The 20,887-nt window shown below is 56.8% G+C and overlaps 1 protein-coding gene across 1 annotated transcript in view; it reads left to right on the forward strand.

Annotated features, from left to right (window-relative positions):
• The window catches only part of LOC100093617 (merlin), a 24,687-nt gene continuing 3,800 nt past the window's right edge, over positions 1-20,887 (forward strand). The window contains exons 1-14 of the mRNA XM_029082368.2: positions 1-245; positions 4,796-4,929; positions 6,796-6,921; positions 7,591-7,713; positions 12,904-12,987; positions 13,447-13,515; positions 13,835-13,917; positions 15,278-15,353; positions 16,117-16,254; positions 17,482-17,556; positions 18,286-18,399; positions 18,905-19,027; positions 19,170-19,387; positions 20,367-20,469. Coding sequence (XP_028938201.1) covers positions 4,840-4,929; positions 6,796-6,921; positions 7,591-7,713; positions 12,904-12,987; positions 13,447-13,515; positions 13,835-13,917; positions 15,278-15,353; positions 16,117-16,254; positions 17,482-17,556; positions 18,286-18,399; positions 18,905-19,027; positions 19,170-19,387; positions 20,367-20,469 — 1,422 coding nt within the window. The 5' untranslated portion in view covers positions 1-245; positions 4,796-4,839. The remainder of the gene's footprint in view (positions 246-4,795; positions 4,930-6,795; positions 6,922-7,590; positions 7,714-12,903; positions 12,988-13,446; positions 13,516-13,834; positions 13,918-15,277; positions 15,354-16,116; positions 16,255-17,481; positions 17,557-18,285; positions 18,400-18,904; positions 19,028-19,169; positions 19,388-20,366; positions 20,470-20,887) is intronic.

Here is a 20,887-nt window from a genome sequence, read left to right on the forward strand (position 1 = left end):
AGAGGGAGAGAGAGAAAGAGAGAGAGTGAGAGAACCTCTCTCCAACTCTCCAACTCCTGTGGGGCACAAACCAGGCCCGAATGGTGGTTGGAGCAGCGCTGAACCCTGAATGCACCACCTGGGACCTCGAGCCCCCTTTCCAGACAACCCTGGTTGGAAGAAGACATTGAACAGAGATCTGATTCCCGCCCCCCTGACCTCCCACCCCTTGGGAATCTCAGGCTCCAAGACTAACCCGCTCTGAGGTAAGAACGTTGTCGCGGGAACCATGCAGACCACCGCTGGCTGAACAGCATTTGCTGAAGCTGAAGAATCTTGATTTTAAAAAGCCATAGACAGGAAAATAGACTGTCCCTTCCTACGCCTTCTTTATCTGCAGTGGCTCTGGGGCTCGCTCCTTTCATGGCATATAGGGAAACAGGAAAAGCTAAAACAATTTACTGAAGCTAAACTGATGGAGACTCGGAACAAAAGGGTTGTCATTATTTATTTATTTATTTATTTATTTATTTATTTATTTATTTATTTATTTATTTATTTATTTATTTATCTCCTCGTGGGTGGGGACCGATGATACGCCTTCGAACTCTGCAGAAGAGATTTTTATATAGAGGTAAGTGTGTATTTAGAGAGAATGATCAATCAAGCAATCATATTTATTGAGCACACACTGTGTGCAGAGCTCTGTACCAAGCGTTTGGGAGAGTCCAGCATAACAGAGTTTGAAGATGCATTCCCTGCCCACAGTGAGCTTACAGTCTAGAGGGGAGACAGATATGAATAAAAATACATAAATTACGGCTATCTGCCTAAGTGCTGCGTACATGTATGGTCCCTAACTATGGTCCCTGAGTACATGTATCGTCTCTACCCGAGTATGGAAAGTCACTTCGAGAGGTTTTCAAGTCAGCTCTAGATGAATAAATGTACTCTTTCGTAGAGTTGGCCCATCTTTTGGCAGTTAGGGAGCAGACTGAAAGTCTAAGGGATCTGGAAAGTTGGATGGACTCTAAGCAAATAAGAGCTCCAGGCAACGCATGAAAATGAGATTTTTCAAGGAGAGCGTTTACCGTTTCGATGACCTAGTCGTGCCGTCACCCGGATTGGCCTTTGGAAACGCCAAAGTGAGCACTCAGTACAGTGCTCTGCACACAGCGAGCACTCAAGAAATAATAAATACGATTAAATGATTGACTGAACATCCCTGAACAGGCTACGATCACCACCACCTTGGGCACCAGACACAGGCTTTGTCTCTCTCGGTAACGTTCGGGGTGCATTTACGTTGTGGTATACTCTTTGAGGTATAATTAGGCGTAAGAGCGCATGTGTGTGCGCGTGCGCACACACACACCTCCCTATATTTTATTTTTCTGTGGCTCTTTTCATCTGGGGATTTCAGTGCACATTGAAAGCATTAATTCACTCCACAATTAATTCAATTCACAATTGAAATCCAGCACTGTGCCGTGGGGTGGGGGTGGGGGTGGGGCGCTCTGCCCCCTTCTTGGACTGTTCTCCTCCCTTGGCTCTTGATCCTTGGATTTTAAGTGGTCCCATTGTCTGTGGCCTTGCGGCCTAGAATGCATTCGTCTCTTCCAAGTTGCCACTGCCCCCTCCGCCGAGATCGTGAGCTCCTCCTGCCTCCCGGGGGACTCCGTCTGAATCGGCTGATTTCATATGCATCCCAAGAAGTAGCACAGTGCTCAGCACAAAGCAGGCGCTGTCTAAATGCACCCCCACCCTCGCTGCTGTTCTGTTGGTGAAGAAAAGTCAGGATGAAGGGTTAGGGAGCGTCTGGGAAAGTCCTCACTCAAGGGCTACTATAGGGGGTTTTGGTGGACGCTGCTCCCTGAGGCCGTCTCTTTGGGATCTGTAGTATTTGGAACGGATTTGTTCCAGGGGGTGGAATTACTGCTCGCTCTTGCTTTCTTTCTCTGTCTGGGCTACGGTCTGGAGGAGAGCTTTTCTCTTGCTCCTTTTACCTACTTTCATCAGCATTCTGAGCCCCAGAGACAAGAGGCACCTCGTTGGTTTTCGGAATCGCCATCTCCCTCTGAACCTGGTTTGGGGGCTTCTCCGGAGCCCAGAGCTTCGGCCCCCACCCCGCCAAACCACCACCGCCAACGGAGGGGGTGGGCCGGCTGGGGGCAGAGAGCGTGCTTGACAGCCATTTTCCCCTGGGAGGCAAAAAAGCAGGAAATTCTGGAAGGTTTGACTGGATTGCTCCTCCCAGCACTGACTGAGTTCGGCAATGGAAGCGAAGGTGGGGAAGCGGAAGAGCCATTATTAATCCTGCTCGTTGATGAGTCACTTCAGGAATGAATTCAGAGAAACAGCATGGCCTGCTGGATAGAGCTGGGGTCTGGGAGCCAGAAGGGCCTGGGTTCCAATCCCTGCTCCGCCACTTGTCTGCTGGGTGACCTTAACTTCTCTGTGCCTCAGTTACCTCATCTGTAAAATGGGGATTAAGACTGTGAGACCTAGGTGGGACAGGGACTGTGTTCATCCTGACTAGCTTGTATCTACCCCAGCACTTAGGATAGTGCACGGCACGTAGTAAGTGGTTAACAAATACCATAGACAAATTTTAAAAATAAAGAATTCTATTGTGCCGGGTTTTACAGGGTTTCAACCATTTCTTCTCTGCCGAGTCCCTGGATCCTGTCATCTGTAAGATGTTAAACCATAGTTTGGGGGGGTTTTAATGGTATTTTTCAAGTGCTTACTATGTGTCAAGCACTGTACTAAGTGCTGGCGTAGAGACAAGACAATCGGGTTGAACACAGTCCATGTCTCTCCTGGGGCTCACAACTTCAATCCCCACTTTACAGATAACTGAGGCAGAGAGAAGAAAAGTGACTTACCCATTGTCACTTGGAAGAGAAGTGGTGGAGCCTGGATTAGAACCCGGGTCCTCTGACTCCCAGGCCCAGGTTCTTTCACCTAGGCCTTGCTGCTTCTCTAAGGTATCCACCTTGGCTGTTTTGTTTTCATCGAAGAGCAAAATCTTTGAGCGACAGCCAAGCGATTAATTGGGAAACTGTCTTTCTCCCTTGAGTTCCTAGCCATTCCTCTAGACTGTAAACTCTTGAAGGCAGGGAATGTGCCTTGTTGTATTGGACTCTCCCAAGGGTTCTGCACACCATCAGGGCTCTATAGATTCCATGGATTGATTGATTCATCCTGAAGTATGATTGGCCTCCCAAAGGCCACAGCTCTGGATTCCCCGATCCTCAGCAAAGCCTCTCAGTGTCACAGTGTCAGCCGTCGGGCCTAGAGGGAGCTCAGGACAAGCCCGTGCCCTGCTGAGTATCCGGCTGCCCGTGGCCCTCTGGGGCTGGGCTACCCCAGAGAGGCGTCTGGTCACTTGCCCCGTGGCCCGGGGGTCAGCTGCAGGTTTCCTCCCTTCACAAAGGAGGCATTGGATCGGCAGCCCCCGTGGCCGGCCCTGACTCAGCCTGCAAATGGAGACATCCTAGATCTCCCGCTTCACCCCAACCCCAGAAGACTCCCCGCTGGAGGCCGCATGGAGGGGGGCCCTTAGGTGGCCCTCTGCAGGGTCCCTGCTGGTGGGAGGAGGGGCACTGACCAGGGGCTCTCCCCCCACCCCCCAATCAAGAACACACTTTGGTCTGCAGTCTTTTCCTGGTACTCTCCAACTAAACCCAGCCCACACACTTCTCTCCTCTAATGCCAGCCTTCTCGCTGTACCTCGATCTCTATCTCTCCGCCAACCCCTCACCCAAGTCCTGCCTCTGGCCTGGAACGCCCTTCCTCCTCATATCCAGTAGACAATTACTCTCCCCTGCTTCAAAGCCTTATTGAAGCAACACCTCCTTCAAGAGGCCTTCCCAAACTTAGCCCTCCTTTCCTCTTCTTTTTTTTCTTTTGGATGGCATTTAAGGGCTTACTATGTGCAAAGCACTGTTCTAAGCGTTGGGTGGGGGGGATACAAGGTGATCAGGTTGTCCCACGTGGGGCTAACAGTCTTGATCCCCATTTTACAGATGAGGTTACTGAGGCACAGAGAAGTGAAGTAACTTGCCCAAAGTCACACAGCTGACAAGTGGCGGAGCTGGGATTAGAATCCATGACCTCTGACTCCCAAGCCCGGGCTCTTTTCACTGAGTCACGCTGCTTCTTCTCCCACTCACCTCTGCGTCGCCCTGACTTGCTCCCTTTATTCATTTCAGCTCCCAGCCCCACGGCACTTAGGTACATATCTCTAATTGATTTATTTATATTAATGTTGGTCTCTCCCTCTAGACTGTAAGCGTGTGAGCAGGGAATGTCTCTGTTTATTGTTCTACTGTACTCTCCCAAGCTCTCAGTACAGTGCTCTGTACACAGTAAGCACTTAATAAATTCGACTGACCGACTGATTGACTTGTACCCTTCTCTTTTAGTCAGTGTCAGTCATATTTATAGAGCACTTACTGTGTGCTGGCAGTGGCCCAAGGTAGTGTGGCCTCACTCTTAGCATGGCGCCAGGCACTCTTTAAGCACCTCATACACATGATTGACCCTTAAAATGATTCTCTCCGGCTGGAAGGTGTGGGTGTGTTGCCTTCAGAAACAGGGTCTATTTCTGTGTATTACCACGATTGATTGATTGATTGATTGATTGATTGATTTCCTGGAGAGGATGAAATGGCACAAGGGCCATGATGGGGTTTGTTCTACGGCAGAGCCTCAGCAGATCCCAAAAAGCTTTTCCCGTCTTCATTTGAGGAGAAAGTCTCGGCCTCTTGTGTCGGGAAGTCCCGGTTGATGCAGTCTTGTTCCCTCTCAGGACCTGTGCCCCACCCCGGCCCACCAGATTGCCGTCTCTGAAAAATGTCCATCAGGGGATTGAAGAAGAAGCAGCCGAAGACTTTCAAGGTCAAAGTGGGGACGATGGACGCAGAGATGGAGTTCAGCTGTGAGGTCAGAACAGTGGCGGCGTGTTTTCTTACGACCCCTTCCCAAGTCCCGCTTCCAGGGGCCCCTCAGAGATCAGGGGCTCCAGGCTCGGGCTCAGGGTTCCAGGGATGTTTAGTCTGGAAGAGTTCCCCACGACCACTGGGAGACAGGAAGGGTCAGGGACAGCGGGGGGCCTTCTGACTCTCATTTCCTGACCTGATTTGTCACCTGCCCATCAACAGAGTGGTCTGCCATGACATCATCGCCTCCACTTCCCCCTCCCCTGGGTCCCTTGTCAATATGCCATATCATCAGGGCGAACACTGCATCACCAAGCCCGAAGGGAGGAGTAGATGGTCTTTATCCCAAGATCAGAGTTAAGAACTGAGTTGGCTGAAGGATCCGTCTGAGCGGCTCAATGGCACCTGAGCCCCCTTGGTTCATTGGGGGGGGGGCCTCTGTCTCCCGGTCCCACGTGGGTTTGGCACCTTGTCTCCCAGTCCACCATGGGGTCAGTGATCTGTCTCCCAGTCCCCCCTGGAGTCGGCTCCCTGTCTCCCGGCCCGACGTGAGGTTGGTTTCATCATCAGTGATACCTATTGAGCCCATACTCTGTACTGAGTACTGTGCTAGGTGCTTGGGGAAGTCCAGATGAAGCAAGACACCACGATGCGTCCTCCAGGCTCATAACCAGTAGAATGGGGCGGGCAGACAAAAATGACTTACAAAGAACAGGAGCTGGAGGAAGAGCAATGATTTAACATTTAACATTTTTCTACAGAACCGTTCAGGCCATGTTTCCCCACTGCTCAAAATACTTTCAGTTGCTGCAACAAACAGAAACTCCTCACCATCAGCTTTAAAGTCCTTAATCACCTTGCCCCCTCCTACCTCACCTTGCTCCCTCCTACCTCACCTGGCTACTCTCCTACTACAACCCAGCCCGCACACTTCACTACTCCTCTCACGCCAACTTACTCACCGTACCTCCATCTCATCTATCTCGTCGCCGACCTCTCGCCCACGTCCTGCCTTTGGCCTAGGATGCCCTCCCTATTCATATCCGACAGACGATCACTCTCCCCGCCTTCAAAGTCTTATTAAAAGAACTCCTCCTCCAGGCTTCCCCAACTAAGCCCTCATTTCCTCTTCTCTCACTCCCTTCTGTGTCACCCTAGTGTTTGGAATTGCACCTTTTATTGACTCCTCCCTCAGCCCCACAGCACCTGTGTGCAGATCCGTAGTTTCTGTATTAATGTTAATGTAGGGCTTCCCCTCTAAAATGTAAACTTGTTGTGAGCAGGGAAAGTGCCTTCCAACTCTCTTATATTGTACTCTCCCAAGTGCTTAGTACAGTGCTGGGCACACAGTAAGTGTTCAATAAATACGACTGATTGATTAATAGCTGCGAGTACAAATGTAGCAAGATGGAATAGTTGACTAAATAATTGAATATACCAGGATATGTGCTAATTAAATTACACACGGGTAAGAACGTGAGTGCTGAAGTTAGGAATAAAATCCACAAGCGCTCAGGTAGGGGTCGGGTTGATGTGGCCAGGGCCAGGTGAATTAGTCCAGGAAGTCTTGCCGGAGGAGAAGCGATTTTTAGCGCCGAGGTCTCTGTGGACCACCGCCCGTGGGCGAGGCGAGGTCTGAGGAAGACCGGATTAAAGTCAGGCAGGAGGAGAGTAGAAGAAACTCGTTGTGGGCAGGGAAAGTGTCTGTTTATTGTTGTATCGTACTCTTCCCAGCACTCAGTTCAGTCCTCTGCACCCAGTAAGCGCTCAATAAATACGACTGACTGACCGACTGGTTGAGATGCCGCTTCCCAGTAGTCTCAGGGCTCGGCCGTTATCCAATGGGCTTCCGTCGCGGTTCCTCTTTCAGATGAAATGGAAGGGGAAGGACCTGTTCGATTTGGTGTGCAAAGCCCTGGGCCTGAGGGAGAGCTGGTTCTTTGGCTTGCAGTACACTTCCAAGGGAATGAGCGTCTGGTTGAAAATGGAAAAGAAGGTAAGGCAGGCCAAGGGAGGCGCTCTGGGACCCCAGATTGACCTGGGTCGGCCAATGTGTCACACAGGGCCTTGGTGTCACTGAGTGGGGCCTAGTGGATACAGCACACGCCTGGGAGTCAGGAGGACCTGAGTTCTAATCCCGATTCTGCCACTTGTCTGCTGGGTGACCTTGGGCAAGTCACTTCACTTCTCCATGCCTCTGTTCCCTCTCTGGAAAATGGGGACTAAGACTTGGAGCCCTATGTGGGAGAAGGACTGTGTCCAACCTAATTTGCTTGTATCCACCCCAGAGATTAGTACAGTGCCTGGCACTTAGTAAGTGCTTAACAAATACCACCACCACTGTGGCCCCGAGGAGCCATCATTCACTCCTGATGACTCTCAGAAAACTGACCAGCGACATTTATTCAACGGGGCCTTGAAAGCAAAATCCAAAGCGAGGAGTACTAGGCGCCTTTTCCGGAACAGCTCGTCGTTGGCTGGATGGGGCACCTGGGCCTCCAGCTGAGACTAAGGCGCAGACCCTGGACCATCTAGCTTGGTCACACCTTCCCCCGGGTGGGAGGGCTGGCAGGGAGCGCAGGGGCACTGCCCTTGCTCATCTCTCCAACGGCCAGTGTTGCTGCCCGGTCTTCACCCCGCCTCTATCTACACCCTCTTGAAACAGGTTTTGGAGCAAGAAATTCCAAAAGAAGATCCGATTAAATTTCGGTTTGTGGCCAAGTTTTATCCTGAAAAGGTGGAAGAAGAGCTCCTTCAGGAAATCACCCAACACCTCTTCTTCCTGCAGGTCAGGGCAATCAGATCACTTTGATTTTCCCCCAAAATCTCTCCTAATTCTCGGCCTCCTCCAGGTTGGTCTCAAGTCTAGTCTTGCCAAACTACTGGATAATTGTCAGGACCCCTTTGGAGCAGGCCCTAGGCAAGGTGCTGAGCCCCAAACAAGCCTGGACCTCTGGGCTGCTTCTTGACGCTATCTTTGCCTCAGGTGCATTTTCCCTCTCCTTGTCGGGCTCAGAGCTGGGTGACAGGTCTGATCCCATTCAACCTGTTCGGTGCCGCCATGTTTGAGGAGGGGAGGGAGGGAAGGAGAGGGAAGGAGGGAAGGAGGACCAGGGAACAGGGAGTAGGTGTCCGATACGGTCCATATTCACCGGGGAACTCTTCCAATGCGACAGCCTCAGGGAGCTATCCAAAATCTCTGAGGTGGTCATGGTGGCGGGGTGGGGGCGGGGAAGCGGTGGGTAGTAGGGGGTCCTGGGGGGAACTGGGCTCCAGGGACTCAGTCAGTAGAAAACACGTCAGGGATGCTACAACTCCAAGGTCAGCACAACCCTGAGGACTGACAGTCAGCCCCAAAAATCTCAGGGCAGAGCAGCCTGCTTGTGTGCCTGAAGCTTTCCGGCAGCGACACGGAGCTTATTTCCTCCCCAAATTCTGCTACTTAGGCAGAAGACTAGTTCATGATGCCTCGCCATACAAAGAAGTAGAAAACTTCTACTACTACTTAACAACTACCACCGCCACTGCGGTCCCGGGGAGCTATCATTCACTCCTGATGACTCTTAGAAAACTTACCGGAAACATTAATCCAACGGGGCCTCGAAAGCAAAATCCGAAGCCACTTACTAGACACCTTTTCCGGAACGGCTCGTCGTTGACCGGATGGGGCACCTGTCGAGATGTCTAGAGGGTCCTCCGGCCCATGGGCAAAATGTGGCAACAGTGGAGCATTATGGTTGAGCTTCACGTCCACTGCAGATCCGTATTGCTGAAGGAGCGCCCACTCCAATCTGCAGCTCTCAGATTGGGGCCCAACACAGCAAGCCTCTCTGGCCGCTTGAGGTACTTTCTCGGTGTCGCGGGTGACCCTCAACCTCACCTGGCGGGATGGAATCACCACCTGTGGGGTCCCGGGGCACAGTCGGTTCACCCGCTTCCAAACCAGCCTGGCAGGGTGGCACTAGAGGGACAGAGGGTGACTACCGGTCCTCACCAGACCCTGAGAGTCGGGTGGCGATGGAAACCCACGAGCCAGGAGGGCAGAAGGGATAAGGGTCAAAGGGACAGCGAGGGCAGGCTCAGACCATGCCCCAGAGTGGTCGGAAGGCGAAGGGGTGGCACCGCAGTAGACGGACTGCTTCGGTGGGTAGCAGCCGCTGCCAGCACCGCCTGAGCAGGAACCGTGGGAAGACTGGGAGGTGCCCAGAGGGTTGCCAAACAGAGGCCGAAGCATCGCCCTGCAGAGGTCCGTCTACGCGTGGACATCATGTGGACACGAATTGGACACGTGATGGACTTTCCACCGCAGGTGCTCACGTGGGCAGGCCCCTCGGTCAGCAGCAACGGATCCTGACACAAAGGAGAAGCTCTGGGTGGGCAGTCGGATCCCGGCCCTCTGAAACACTGGCCCGGTATTTGACGGCCCGTCCTGCTGCCCTGCCCCAAACCAAAGGCTCGGTGGCTCCCGGAGTAGGGTGCCGTCAGGCTCCCTGAAATGGGAGGTAGATCTCCGGTCTGCTACGACACAGTCCCTGCTCTCACTCTTACACCTACTTTAGCTGGGTGTCAAACAATCAAACTATCACACTGTCAAGCAACTGATCAGTGGTGTTTATCGAACGCTTACTGTGTGCAGAGCGAGCAGTGTTCTAAGCACTTGGGAAAGTACAATGTGAGCTCATTAGGCATAAACAGTGGAAGGACCTAATCGTCGCTTCTCTGGACCAGGACCTGAAATTTCATTTCCTGCACTGACCTGCCTGCCCGCTAGCGAGCTCGGGCCAGAGTTTCCACCCATGACAGGCAAAAGAGGCTGGTTTTAGCATCCAGGAGAAAGATGCCGTTGCCTCTTTTTCCACCTTGGGCCATGGAGCATTTTCAGCAGCTACCTTATAAAGCAGGAGTGCAAATCTGGGCGTGTCGGTGCCATTTTCTCCGATTTTTGAAAAGGGAGACTGTCAGTGACTGTGTTTACCCCCACTGGATGAATTGGATCTCAGTTTCTGACTATATCATCCACGCAGCTAAACTGGGACTCCGCACCTGTCCGAGACGAGGACGATCGCTCGGGTCACGGCCAGACTTGGAGAGCTGTGTGTTTTCTCCTAGGCCACGATTGGCTCTGTGGCTGTGGAAGGCTAAAGAGTAGGTCAGTCGATAATGTTTCCTGAGTGCTTATAGTGCACAGAGCACTGTACTGCCTACCTGTCGTATGCAGAGGACACTGTACTAGGCGCTCGGGAATAAAACAGTGGTAGACACCACCCCTGCCCTCACGGATCTTACGGTCTAGCAGGATAAGAAGAAAGTCTCACCCTTGTGAGGGAAAAACGAGAATAGGTTTGGAACCTGGAAGGTTTGATTACTTCTTGTTGGGTCATTTTCCAAATTCCAGTTCCCTCCGCTCCCTTGGTCATGGAGGAATGGTGAGAAGGCTCATGGATGCAAATGGAAAAGAAATTAAGGTTCCCATAGGTACTGTTGTAAGAGCCAGAAAACACTTATATTGGTGAGTGGAATTTTTTCATGCTGTTGGGCAGGTTCTCTGAACCTCAAACATCTGCAGGGAGATGTCGGTAGTCTCTCGCAGGATGAAAAACCAAGGGTAAACGTTTTGTATTTTTTTCCCCCTCTAAGAAACCCTGGACTTTTTAAACCTAACTTTCCTTAGAGGCTTGTCTCGACTGGCCTTAACGTTTAGGGAGGCAATTAGCAAAATTCTTCTGGATGCAAAACAGGAAAACAAGTTCCAAAAACGAATCTGGACTTGTGCAGCGGCCCGGTGGTAGAGAACCAGAGTCACACCTGGCCGTTAGTGGCAGAACATGTTCAGACCCCTGGCTGCTCCCAGGAGCTTCTGGGCTGTTTCTCGCCACACCCGAGCAGTTCTGGGCGTTGTTAGACCTGGGTTTGGCCCTGAGGGCTGAGATATAAAGCCTAGCCTGGGGGAGGAGGGAGAGGCCCATCCAGAGGGGCAGACTGGTCTCCGTCCTGACTCTTTAATCAAGCAATCAAACAAGCACCAGGGGAATTTATTGAGCACATATTGTGTGCAGAGCACTGTACTAAATGCTTAGGGGAGTACACTAAAACAGAGTCGGTAGACTCGTCCCTGCCCTCAACCGCTGACCTGTGATATTGTGATAGTACGGGCAGCGAATACCACTGATTGACCGATGGAAAGACACTGCCTTCACTGCCCTTACCGGTTAGCCGGAAGACAAAGATCTGCAGAATGAGCATCGACAACCATCACCTGGATGTTGGCTTTTCGTATGGAAAATTTCCATCTCGATCACATGCTAAGGTCTTCTACAGAATGCTTGCATCGGCGTGACAGTGTAAAACCATCTTCTTTCCACTCTGGAAATAAAAGTAGTTTCCAGCTTTCCTTTGGAACAATTCAGCCCAGCTCTACCCGCAATAGCAGTCGGATCCATCGATTCTGTCCTCCGGTGGATGAAGGCAGAGGAATCCGACTGTCATGTCCCTACCGCCCCTGAGCATGCTGCAAAGGAAGATAAGATTGGCCAGTGAGCCTCAGTTTCCCTGACCCGGAGCTGCTGAAGGCTCCCAGGGAGGGAATAGTCCCGTCGGCTTTTGATGGGGGTGGGGGAGATCCTCTCTCACTCAGAAGTGGCCTAAATAGGCAAATTATCCTCATAATTTGTTCTCCCCAGATTCTGGGGGAAAGCATTTTGGGTAGAAACAACTGAGTCCCTGGAGGAACTGAGAGTTAGAGAGAAAATTTGTCTGCTCAGGCTGAGCTACGGAGCACATCGCCTGCATCTTCCCCCCGATGGGTCCCAGTGCCGATCTTGAGGCCAACTTGGAGAGCCCTATGGGGCAGGGTGGGGGAGGAGAGAGACGAGGAATCGGTGAACCTTAACCCTCACCCTCACCCTCAGAGTCTCTGGGTCTGAGTCTCAAATGCCGCTTTTTCCAGCGTTTCCCCGATTCGGAGTTAAACAGCGATTCACATGGAAAAAACAAGAACTTTCCTGGCCCCTAACTCTCAACGTTTGCATGCCAAAGCCACCCTCCTTCCTCCTGATCTTGGGATGTTCAGATGGAACCCAGAGGTCTGTGCCTTTCTGTCAGTCTTGCCTGCCTGCCCTTGCATCTGCCTGCCTAACTTCCTGCCTGTCTGTCCACCTGTTTGTCTGACTTCCTGTCCGTCTAGACTTTTTCTGCCTGCATGATTTCCTGTCCTTCAGTCCTCCTGTCCGGGTGCCTGCCTTCCTGCCCCACTGTCCATCTGCCAGCCTGATTTCTGCCCATCTCTCCACTTGTCTGCCTGCCTTCCTGCCTATCCATTATTCATCTGCCTGCCAGCCTTTTTAGTCTGACTTCCTGCCCGTTTTGGCTCCTGCCCCTCAGACCTCAGTGATCTTGAGGGGAACCTTGCAGGGTGGCCCATACAGGCCCTGCGGACCATGCCGGGCTTGGCTGTCCCTGGGCCCCGTCATGCCTGGGTCTTAATTGTCCCAGGCCCGGCGAGCAGCACCGGCCCAGAGTGCACACCTGGCTGCTGGTCAGAAACCCCTGGACAGCTCAGTGGGACAGTGACCCAAATCGAGCTTTGTCGAACCCTGACCCTAGGACACTATTCCGACCGATTTCCCTCTCAATGCCTGTTTCCCCTCTCCTCTGGCAATTTCCCCCAGGGTGGCTTGTTTATCTAAATGAAAGAGAGGAGGACACGGACAGAGTCTGGGCCCTGTGGTGAGGCCTCCCAGGGCAGTCCGTCCAGCTGGACCCACGCAGGACGTCCACTCGGCCAGTGGGATGCCGACGTGGACGTCGACCGGGCCCGGGGCTGAGGGAGACGGATTCGGCAGTCGACGGCCATGGGCGCCAACGAGGCGTCGGGCCCGGTATTCTGAGCGGTCCCGGGTTCGTCTCCTTGAGCTGGAAAGGGCTGGACAGGACAGGGCTGGGCCCGACTCCACCCCGCCGCCGTCTCTCTTTGCGCCAGGTGAAGCAGCAGATTTTGGATGAAGAGATCTACTGCTCTCCAGAGGCCACCGTACTGCTCGCCTCGTACGCCGTCCAGGCCAAGGTGAGGGGACCAAACCGCCTCCAGTGGCAAACTGCCTTTGACTGGCAGGGCCGACTAAGCGCGCCACTCAGGGCCGAGGGCTCCACTGGCGGCCACCCCCGCTGGCCCCGGCAGCTGTGGAGGGGTCCGGTGGGTGACGAGAGTGGGCCGGGTGAGGAAGAGGAGTGGGTGGGGGCGCAGGGGCTCACGGGGGTGACCCCTGTTTCCGTGGGAGCCCGGTGCTCGGCCGGATCCTCTCAGAGGGGTGAACACGGTGGAAATCCGTGGGTCGTGGAGGCCCTGAGACCTCTACTTGCCCTCGGGGTCCACTTCACCCCACCGGAACCGGGTACTGGACCGTGCGGTCCTCAGCCCAGAGCCTGAGCCGAGCCGTCTTTCTGGCCGGCCTCCGGTCACTCTCTCCCTGTGTCACCCTCCCACCGGGCCTCTCACCCTGGAACGCCTACTCTTCCCCTGCAGTTCGGGGACTACGACCCCAGCTTCCATGAGCCCGGATTCCTGGCCCAGGAGGAGCTCTTACCTAAAAGAGTAAGTGTCCAAGCCCGAGGCTTGGCCCTCAGAGGAGGGGAGGGCGGGGGAGGGGAGAGGGGCCTCGGGGCACAGGGACAGGTCCCCCGCTGGCCGCCCCGGGCTGCTTCTGTCTGCAGTCTGACAAGCTGGGTGCTTCCCACCCCACGGTCCCTGGGCTCCCACTCCCTGGCCTTCTGCTCCCCAGCCTCCCGGCCCCACTCTTCCTGGACTCCCGCTCCCCAGCTTCCTGCTCCCTGGCCCCACCTCTCTCGGGACACCCACTCCCCAGCACCACTCTCTCTGGACTTCCACTCCCCGGCCTCCCATTCCCCGACAGGTGCTCAAGCAGTATCAGATGACGGCAGATATGTGGGAAGAAAAGATAACGGCCTGGTATGCAGAGCACCGGGGCACGGCCAGGTGAGCCCGGGTGGGGGAACAGGGGATGCCGCTGCCCAGCCGGGGTCCCTGGCCGTGGGAGGGTCCAGCCGCGGAGCCGACGGCACTGATAGCCATCTCCCCTGCTTTTCCTTCCTTCCTTCCTTCCTTCCTTCCTTCCTTCCTTCCTTCCTTCCTTCCTTCCTTCCTTCCTTCCTTCCTTCCTTCCTTCCTCCTTCCTTCCTTCCTTCCTTCCTTCCTTCCTTCCTTCCTTCCTTCCTTCCTTCCTTCCTTCCTTCCTTCCTTCCTCCTTCCTTCCTTCCTTCCTTCCTTCCTTCCTTCCTTCCTTCCTTCCTTCCTTCCTTCCTTCCTTCCTTCCTTCCTTCCTTCCCCTTCCTTCCTTCTTCCTTCCTTCCTTCCTTCCTTCCTTCCTTCCTTCCTTCCTTCCGCCTGGGAAGCGGCTAGTTGCACTTCACCCAACAGATCCCCCGGGGAGAGGTCTGGCACCCGGGAACACTGCCACCGTGGGTGACAGCCGCCCACCCCTGTCCCCCCGAGCCTCGGCACCCAGCCCCAGCCCTGGCCAGCAGCCAGCTCTGTCGAGTGTCCACGCCCCCCCCCCCCCAGCTGACCAGTGTGGGGATGGGGTCTTGACCTGTGAGCGATCCCGAGCGATGAAATCCATAATCCACTCAGGCCAGGGGTCGGGACCAGGGGTGAGAAGAGCTAGAGCAGCTGGAGGGAAATGCCAACTGTGACACGGGCCTCCTCTGGGAGTTTCCCCTCCCCCAGTTCAGAGCCAGGGGCTTCTGCGGGTGCTGGCTTCGCTCTGCCCACACCGAGCCAGGTCGCGCTCGAAGGAGGTGGCCCCGAGGCGGCCAGAAGCAGGAAGAGTTTTTGCAAACGTGGCCACCTGGAAAGGGCAGGCGGATGGTGGATTGGGCCCTGGGGTTCTCTAGCCTCTGCCCCGGGACTCTGGCCTCCGCCCTGGGGTTCCCTGGCCTCTGCCCCTGGGGTTCTCTAGCCCCTGTCCCAGGTTCTCTGGCCCCTGGCCTGGGTTCTTTGGCAGCAGGTGCAGAATTTGTGGCCGGGTCAGCCCAGGGCGGGAGCCGAGAGTCTGGAGAGAGAACCGCCAAACCCACCCCACTAAATGCCAGATAGCCCCTAATGATTATAACAATTTCGGTATTTGTTAAGCACTTACTATGTGCCAGGCACCGTACTAAGCTCCGGGGGTGCATACGGGCAAGCCCTCTCTCCCTTTCAGGCGGAACCCACGGAAGAGCTGCGAGGCGAGGTGTGGGAGGGAGGAGGGTGCGGGCAGGAGATGGGCCACGGGGACCCCGCCTCCTTCTTGGGCGCTTCCCCGAGTCTAACCGCGCTTCTGTCCTCTCTTCCTCAGGGACGAAGCGGAGATGAATTACCTGAAGATCGCACAGGATCTGGACATGTATGGGGTCAACTACTTCCCCATCGCAGTAAGTGCACCCGGACCGTCGGCTCGCTGCTACCGCTGACCGTTTCTCCGGCCGCAGTGGGGGCTGCGCTGCGGAATGAGGTGGGGGCTTGGCGCACAGAAACTTTCTTCTTCTAGAGGTTTTATGCGAAGCCTTGTGGGTAGGGCCAGGGCCAGGGGGACACTTAGAACGTGCACCTGAGGAGCTTAGTGGTGCCGCACAGCGGTTAGAGCTCTCGCCCTGCCCTCTGGATCTGATCGAGTGCCCGGCCCGCCACCCAGCCCCGCCCTCCGGCAAGCACTCATTCTAGGACCCGGCCCCCGGCGAGTATCCGACGCAATGTCCGGCCCCAGATCCCATCAAGTGCCCGGCACGGTACCCAACCCCCGGGCCGGCGTGGTGCCCGGCCCCCAGCTAGCCCCCTACCCGGTACTCAGCCCCAGCCTCCAGTGAGCACCTGGCGCAGAGTCCAGTCCCAGGTCCGAGGAAGTGCCCGGCTCAGTGCCCATCCCGGACCTCAGTGAGCAGCTGGCACGGTGCCCATCCCCGGTCCCCAGAGAGCGCCCGGCTCGGTGCCTATCCCCGGCCCCCGGCAAGTTCCCGGCCTGCTGCTCAGTTCCAGCTCACAGGGAGCTCCCGGCACGGGACCCAGCTCCAGCCCCCAGTCAGCGCCCGGCCCGGTGCCTGGGCCCCGGCGAGCTCCCGAGAAACCCCAAGAGTCCCTCCGGGCTCGGGGCTCCCGGAGGCCCAGGATCCGCCGACTCCCACACTCCGTCTTCCCCAGCAAAATAAACGGCAGACGGACCTCCTGCTGGGCGTCGACGCCAAGGGGGTTCACGTCTACAGCGTCGACAACCGCTTCTCGCCCAACAAGTCCTTCGAGTGGAGTGGAATCAGGAACATTTCCTACAGCGAGAGAGAGGTGAGGGGCAGGGAGGCACTGAGGGGCAGCTGGGGGTGGAGGAGAGGGGAAGCCGGGAGGCAGGGGACACAAGGGAGAGTGAGGGTGAGCTTCCCTATAGTCTAAATGCGGTCAAAAAGCTTAGTACAGTGCTTTGCACACAGTAATCGCTCGATAAATACGATTGAATTGAATGACTCTATCTTATCATCCCTCTGTCTGTCCCGCTGCCGACCTCTCACCCACCCCTTGCTCCAGCCTGGAACTCCCTCCCCCTCCATATCCCACAGTCCACCACTTTCCCCATCTTCAAAGCCCTCCTAAAATCCCATCGCCTCCAAGAGGCCTCCCTTGACCAGGTCCTTTATTTCTCCTATCCGCCCTCCGTTCTGCATCCACTGTGAACTGGACTGTGAACTCCTTAAGCCCTTGGATACTCACCTCAGCCCACAGCCCTCATATCCACATCCTTATTCTCTTACCCTTTCCCCTACGGGTAATTTATTTGTCTGTCTCCCCCCTCTAGACTGTAAGCTCTCTGTAGGCAGGGTGCACGTCTGCCAACTCGATTGTACTGCACTCTCCCAAGTGCTCAGTACAGTGCTCTGCACCCAGTAAGCATTCATTACCTACCATGGATGGATTGATCGATTACCTAGGCGGAGTGGGTTTTGGCCCCGGAAAGCAGCATCGGGCCAGCTCCTGAGAGTCAAAAGGCTCGAGGCGAATGATCCGGGGGAGGATCAGGGTAGCCAGGCCCCCCCCCCCCCCGCCACACACACACTCCTGGAGTACAGGACCCTAAATTCCTGCCGGTGGGTAGGGGGGGAATCTTCCACAATCTGGAATCTGTGACAAGGACAATCAGGGGTCTGTGGGACCGGGTCCTGCCTGTTAGACCTTAAGCAGGATAAGGGGAAAGAGGCCCAGAGCTGGGTCCCGGAGCGGGGCGGCCTGCTCGGTGAGGCACGAGGGCACGGGGCACTGGGGGAGCCGTCCTGGGCATGGAACTCCGGCAGTGGAGTGCCGGGGGTGGCACACTGGGCACAGAGCAATGGGCAAGGAGTGCTGGGGATAGTGCTGGGCACAGAGGTAAGGTGGTGCACTGGGCACGGAACACCAGGCGCAAAGTTCTGGGCACGGAGCTCTGGGAGTGGAGTACTGGGGATGGCGGGCTGGATACGGAATGCCCGGCCTGGAGTGCTGGGTGCTTGGTGTTTCACTGGGTCCTTTCCCCTTCTTCTGCAGCTCACCATTAAGCCGCTTGACAAAAAAGCTGAAGTTTTCAAGTTTTTTTCCTCACAGCTGAAAGTGAACAAATTGGTAAGCACGTTTCCCCACCTTTCCAAAAACTGAACGGCGACCAGGCAGAATCTTTTTGCCCAAACGGTGACCCTGATTTTCACCTCGGTTTCCTCTCCCCGATCACCGGGTCGGCGTGGCGACGCAGCGGATGTCCGAGGCCAGGCGGACAGGGCGCTTGCTCCTTTGATCGAGGGATCGGTCGACTGGCGTTCTGGGCGGGTCCGGTCCAGAGCTCTAGAGCCCACCGTCCCGTCCGCCCCTTCCGTCCCATCCCTGACCGGACCGTGGGGCTGTGCCAGCCTCCAACACGGAGCTCTTGGGGTGGGAATCAGTCCTAGCCGAGGGGAGTGGGTCTCGCCGTGGGGCATCGAGAAAGAAGCCTGAACCCTCGGCCGCTGACCAGTGGACAGGTTGACGGGGAAGAAAGACTGGCGGGAAGTTTAAGTGTAGTGGGCCCTGGAGAAAGGAACGGCTCTGTGGCCCTGCAGAGAAAGGAAATGGAATGGCTGTGAACCCCCGCTTCCCTTCCCCTTCCCCCAACCCACATCCCACCTCTCCGGCCCCCGGCCCAGCAGAAACCCGGGAACCTGAGGGATGGACCGAGCCCTGATGCGACACCCCTAAAGGGAAATGAAACGCCAGATGGCCGCTTTATCGAGGGCAGGGTGGGGCAGGGGCGTCTCCTGGCATCATGGAGAAGGGGACTGGGCTCCGGTTCCCACCCCGACGTCCACGCCCCTTTTCCAGATCCTGCAGTTGTGCATCGGGAACCACGACCTGTTCATGCGCCGGCGCAGAGTCGACCCCGTGGAGATCCAGCACATGAAGGCCCAGGCCAAGGAGGAGAAGGCACGGAAAAAGGTGGGCGGTGGCGGCGGCAGTGGGGGCGGGGGCATGGCTACGCCTGGGACTCCGGGTACCTGCTTCTGGCCTGGCCCGGGTGTGGGGCTCTGGCACCAGGAGGCAGGGGAGACGGGCTGGCGCCTAGGAACCCACTGACCCTCCGGGGTCCTGGCCCGGCCACCTGCATTCCTGTCGGCCACTGACCACCTGCACACGTGTGCTCACGGGTCCTCCCACGTGCATTTCCTCTAAACTGAAAGCTCATTATGGGCCGGGAATGTATCTATATATTGTTATATTTTACTCTTCCGAGCACTTAGTACAGTGCTCTGTACACAGTAAGTGCTCAATAAATATCATTGTCTGATCAGTTCCCAGACTCACGCACACACACACACACACACACACACACGTTCACAGATGCCTAGTCCTCCTCTCCTGCAGCTCCATGCAGACAGGGGCCAGTGGATCTGCAGGCCCAAGCCTCTCCTCCCTCCTCCCACCCCGCTCATCGCTTTTCCAGATGGAGCATCAGAGGTTGGCCAGGGAGAAGCAGCTGAGAGAAGAAGCAGAGCGAGCCAAAGGCGAGCTGGAGAGGAGATTGTTCCAGCTGGAAGCCGAGGCCAGGCAGGCCAACGAGGCCTTGGTGAGGCTCCTGGGGGATGGGCAGGACAGGACGGGATCCCGCCCGGCCAGTCCCCTCTCCCCCGGCCGCATCCGTGGGCGTCGGGGGCGCCGGCCCCCCGCCGCCCTCCGCGGCCCCGCGCCGACCCGCGCCCTCCTCTCAGCTCCACTCCCAGGAGACATCGGAGCTGCTGGCCGAGAAGGCCCAGATCGCCGAGGAGGAGGCCAAGCTGCTGGCCCAGAACGCGGCCGAGGCGGAGCAGGAGCGGCAGCGGCTGGAGCTCGCCGCCCTGAAGACCAAGGAGGAGAAACGCCTCATGGAGCAGAAGATGAGGGAGGCCGAGCTGATTGCCGTGAAGCTGGTCAAGGAGTCCGACCGGAGGTGAGGGCGGAGCGGCGGGGAGAGGACGAGGAGGAGGCGGGTGGCGGCCGGGCCAGCTGGCTAGTGACCTTGGGAGTGAGGAGAAGGACAAGGCCTCACCGTCTCCCGGAGACAAGGGGGCCCGGGCCAGAGGGAGCGGGGTCGGGGGTAAACGTCCGGCCCCTCGAGGAGAAAGCGTGGGAAGCCAAAGGAATCCCTCACCCACGAGAAGCCTCGGCCCAGGCTGTGGCCCTCGGAGGGGCCGCTTTCCCGGGGGCTTGGCCCCGGGGCCCATTCTGCAGGCCCCTGGACGAAGCCCAACCCGGGTCTCCCCATCAGGCGGGGGAGTCCGGGGGATGGCCCGGGGGCGGAGAGCCTCGGAGGAGCCGTCTCGTCTTCCCCTCGGGACTTGGGCTCCTCCGGTCGGTAGGCCTAACGTTAGAGAGGAATCTTCCGTCTCGGCTCCTGGCCGCCCCTGCCCCACAGAGCCCCGTGGCCAGACCGACCTGAGGCGGGAGAAGCTCCTATTGCATGTGCAGACCCAGAACCAAACAGGGAGAGTCATCGGGGTTCCTTTGGCCGAAATCGAAGGTGGCCTGTGCTTGGAAATTTGGAGAGGCAGGAAGTCAGGCGGGCCTGAGAGAGAAGAGGAGCAAGTCAGAAAAGGGCAGGTAGAGAGCGAGCCCTGGCTCAGCGAGGGCTTTGTCGACCGGGCCTGGAAACAGCGGTCCACGAGGGAGAGCAGAAGATGAGGGAGGGTGGTGTGCGGTGGGCAGGAGGGAGAAGATCGACTCCTGCTGCCCGCTGGGGCCACCCAAGGGCCCTGCCCTCCCGGGATGGTGAAATGCAGTTCCCGCAGGGAAGGGGGAAGCCCTCTCCCTTTCGGTCCGCTAGGCCGCTGCGGGTGACTGGGTCCCCTTCGTCGGGAGCCTCCCCGCCGCCCGCCCCTCCCCGGGACCCGTGGGTCCGGGGCCTCACACGGGGGCATTCGGTCTGCCAGAACCAAAGAGGCCGAACACCTGAAACAAGATCTGCAGGAAGCCAGAGAGGCGGCCCGCAAGGCCAAGCTGAGGCTGCTGGAGGTGACGCGCCTCTGTGCTCCGGTGCGTCCGCGGCTCCCCGCGTGGGACTGGAGCCCGTGTGGGACTGGAGCCTGGGGAGCCCCAGCAGGACGGGGACAGCGGGGGCCGGGGACTCGCCTTCTCCCAGCACCATCTTGGCTGGTGGTGGTGGCTGAGGCGGCAGGTCCAGGGCCCCGGGCGGGGGGGGGGATGACCGAGCCGGGGGGCTGTCAGGCTGCTTGGGGGGTCGCCGCTCGCAGTGGAAGCCCGTACCCCGGATCCCGTGGGTCCCGACCACGGGGCATCTTTTGTCCGACTGGGCCCCATTCTCTCTCCTCACACTCTGCGGAGGGGCAGCACCCCGGTTTGGGGGCCATAAATGGGCGTCCCAAACCCCAAAGCGGGGGGCGGGGCAGACTTTCGGATTTCAGAACTGTCCTGCCAAAATGGGCACACTGGT

The sequence above is a fragment of the Ornithorhynchus anatinus genome, chromosome 17, assembly GCF_004115215.2.
Source record: "Ornithorhynchus anatinus isolate Pmale09 chromosome 17, mOrnAna1.pri.v4, whole genome shotgun sequence".
Taxonomy (NCBI): domain Eukaryota; kingdom Metazoa; phylum Chordata; class Mammalia; order Monotremata; family Ornithorhynchidae; genus Ornithorhynchus; species Ornithorhynchus anatinus.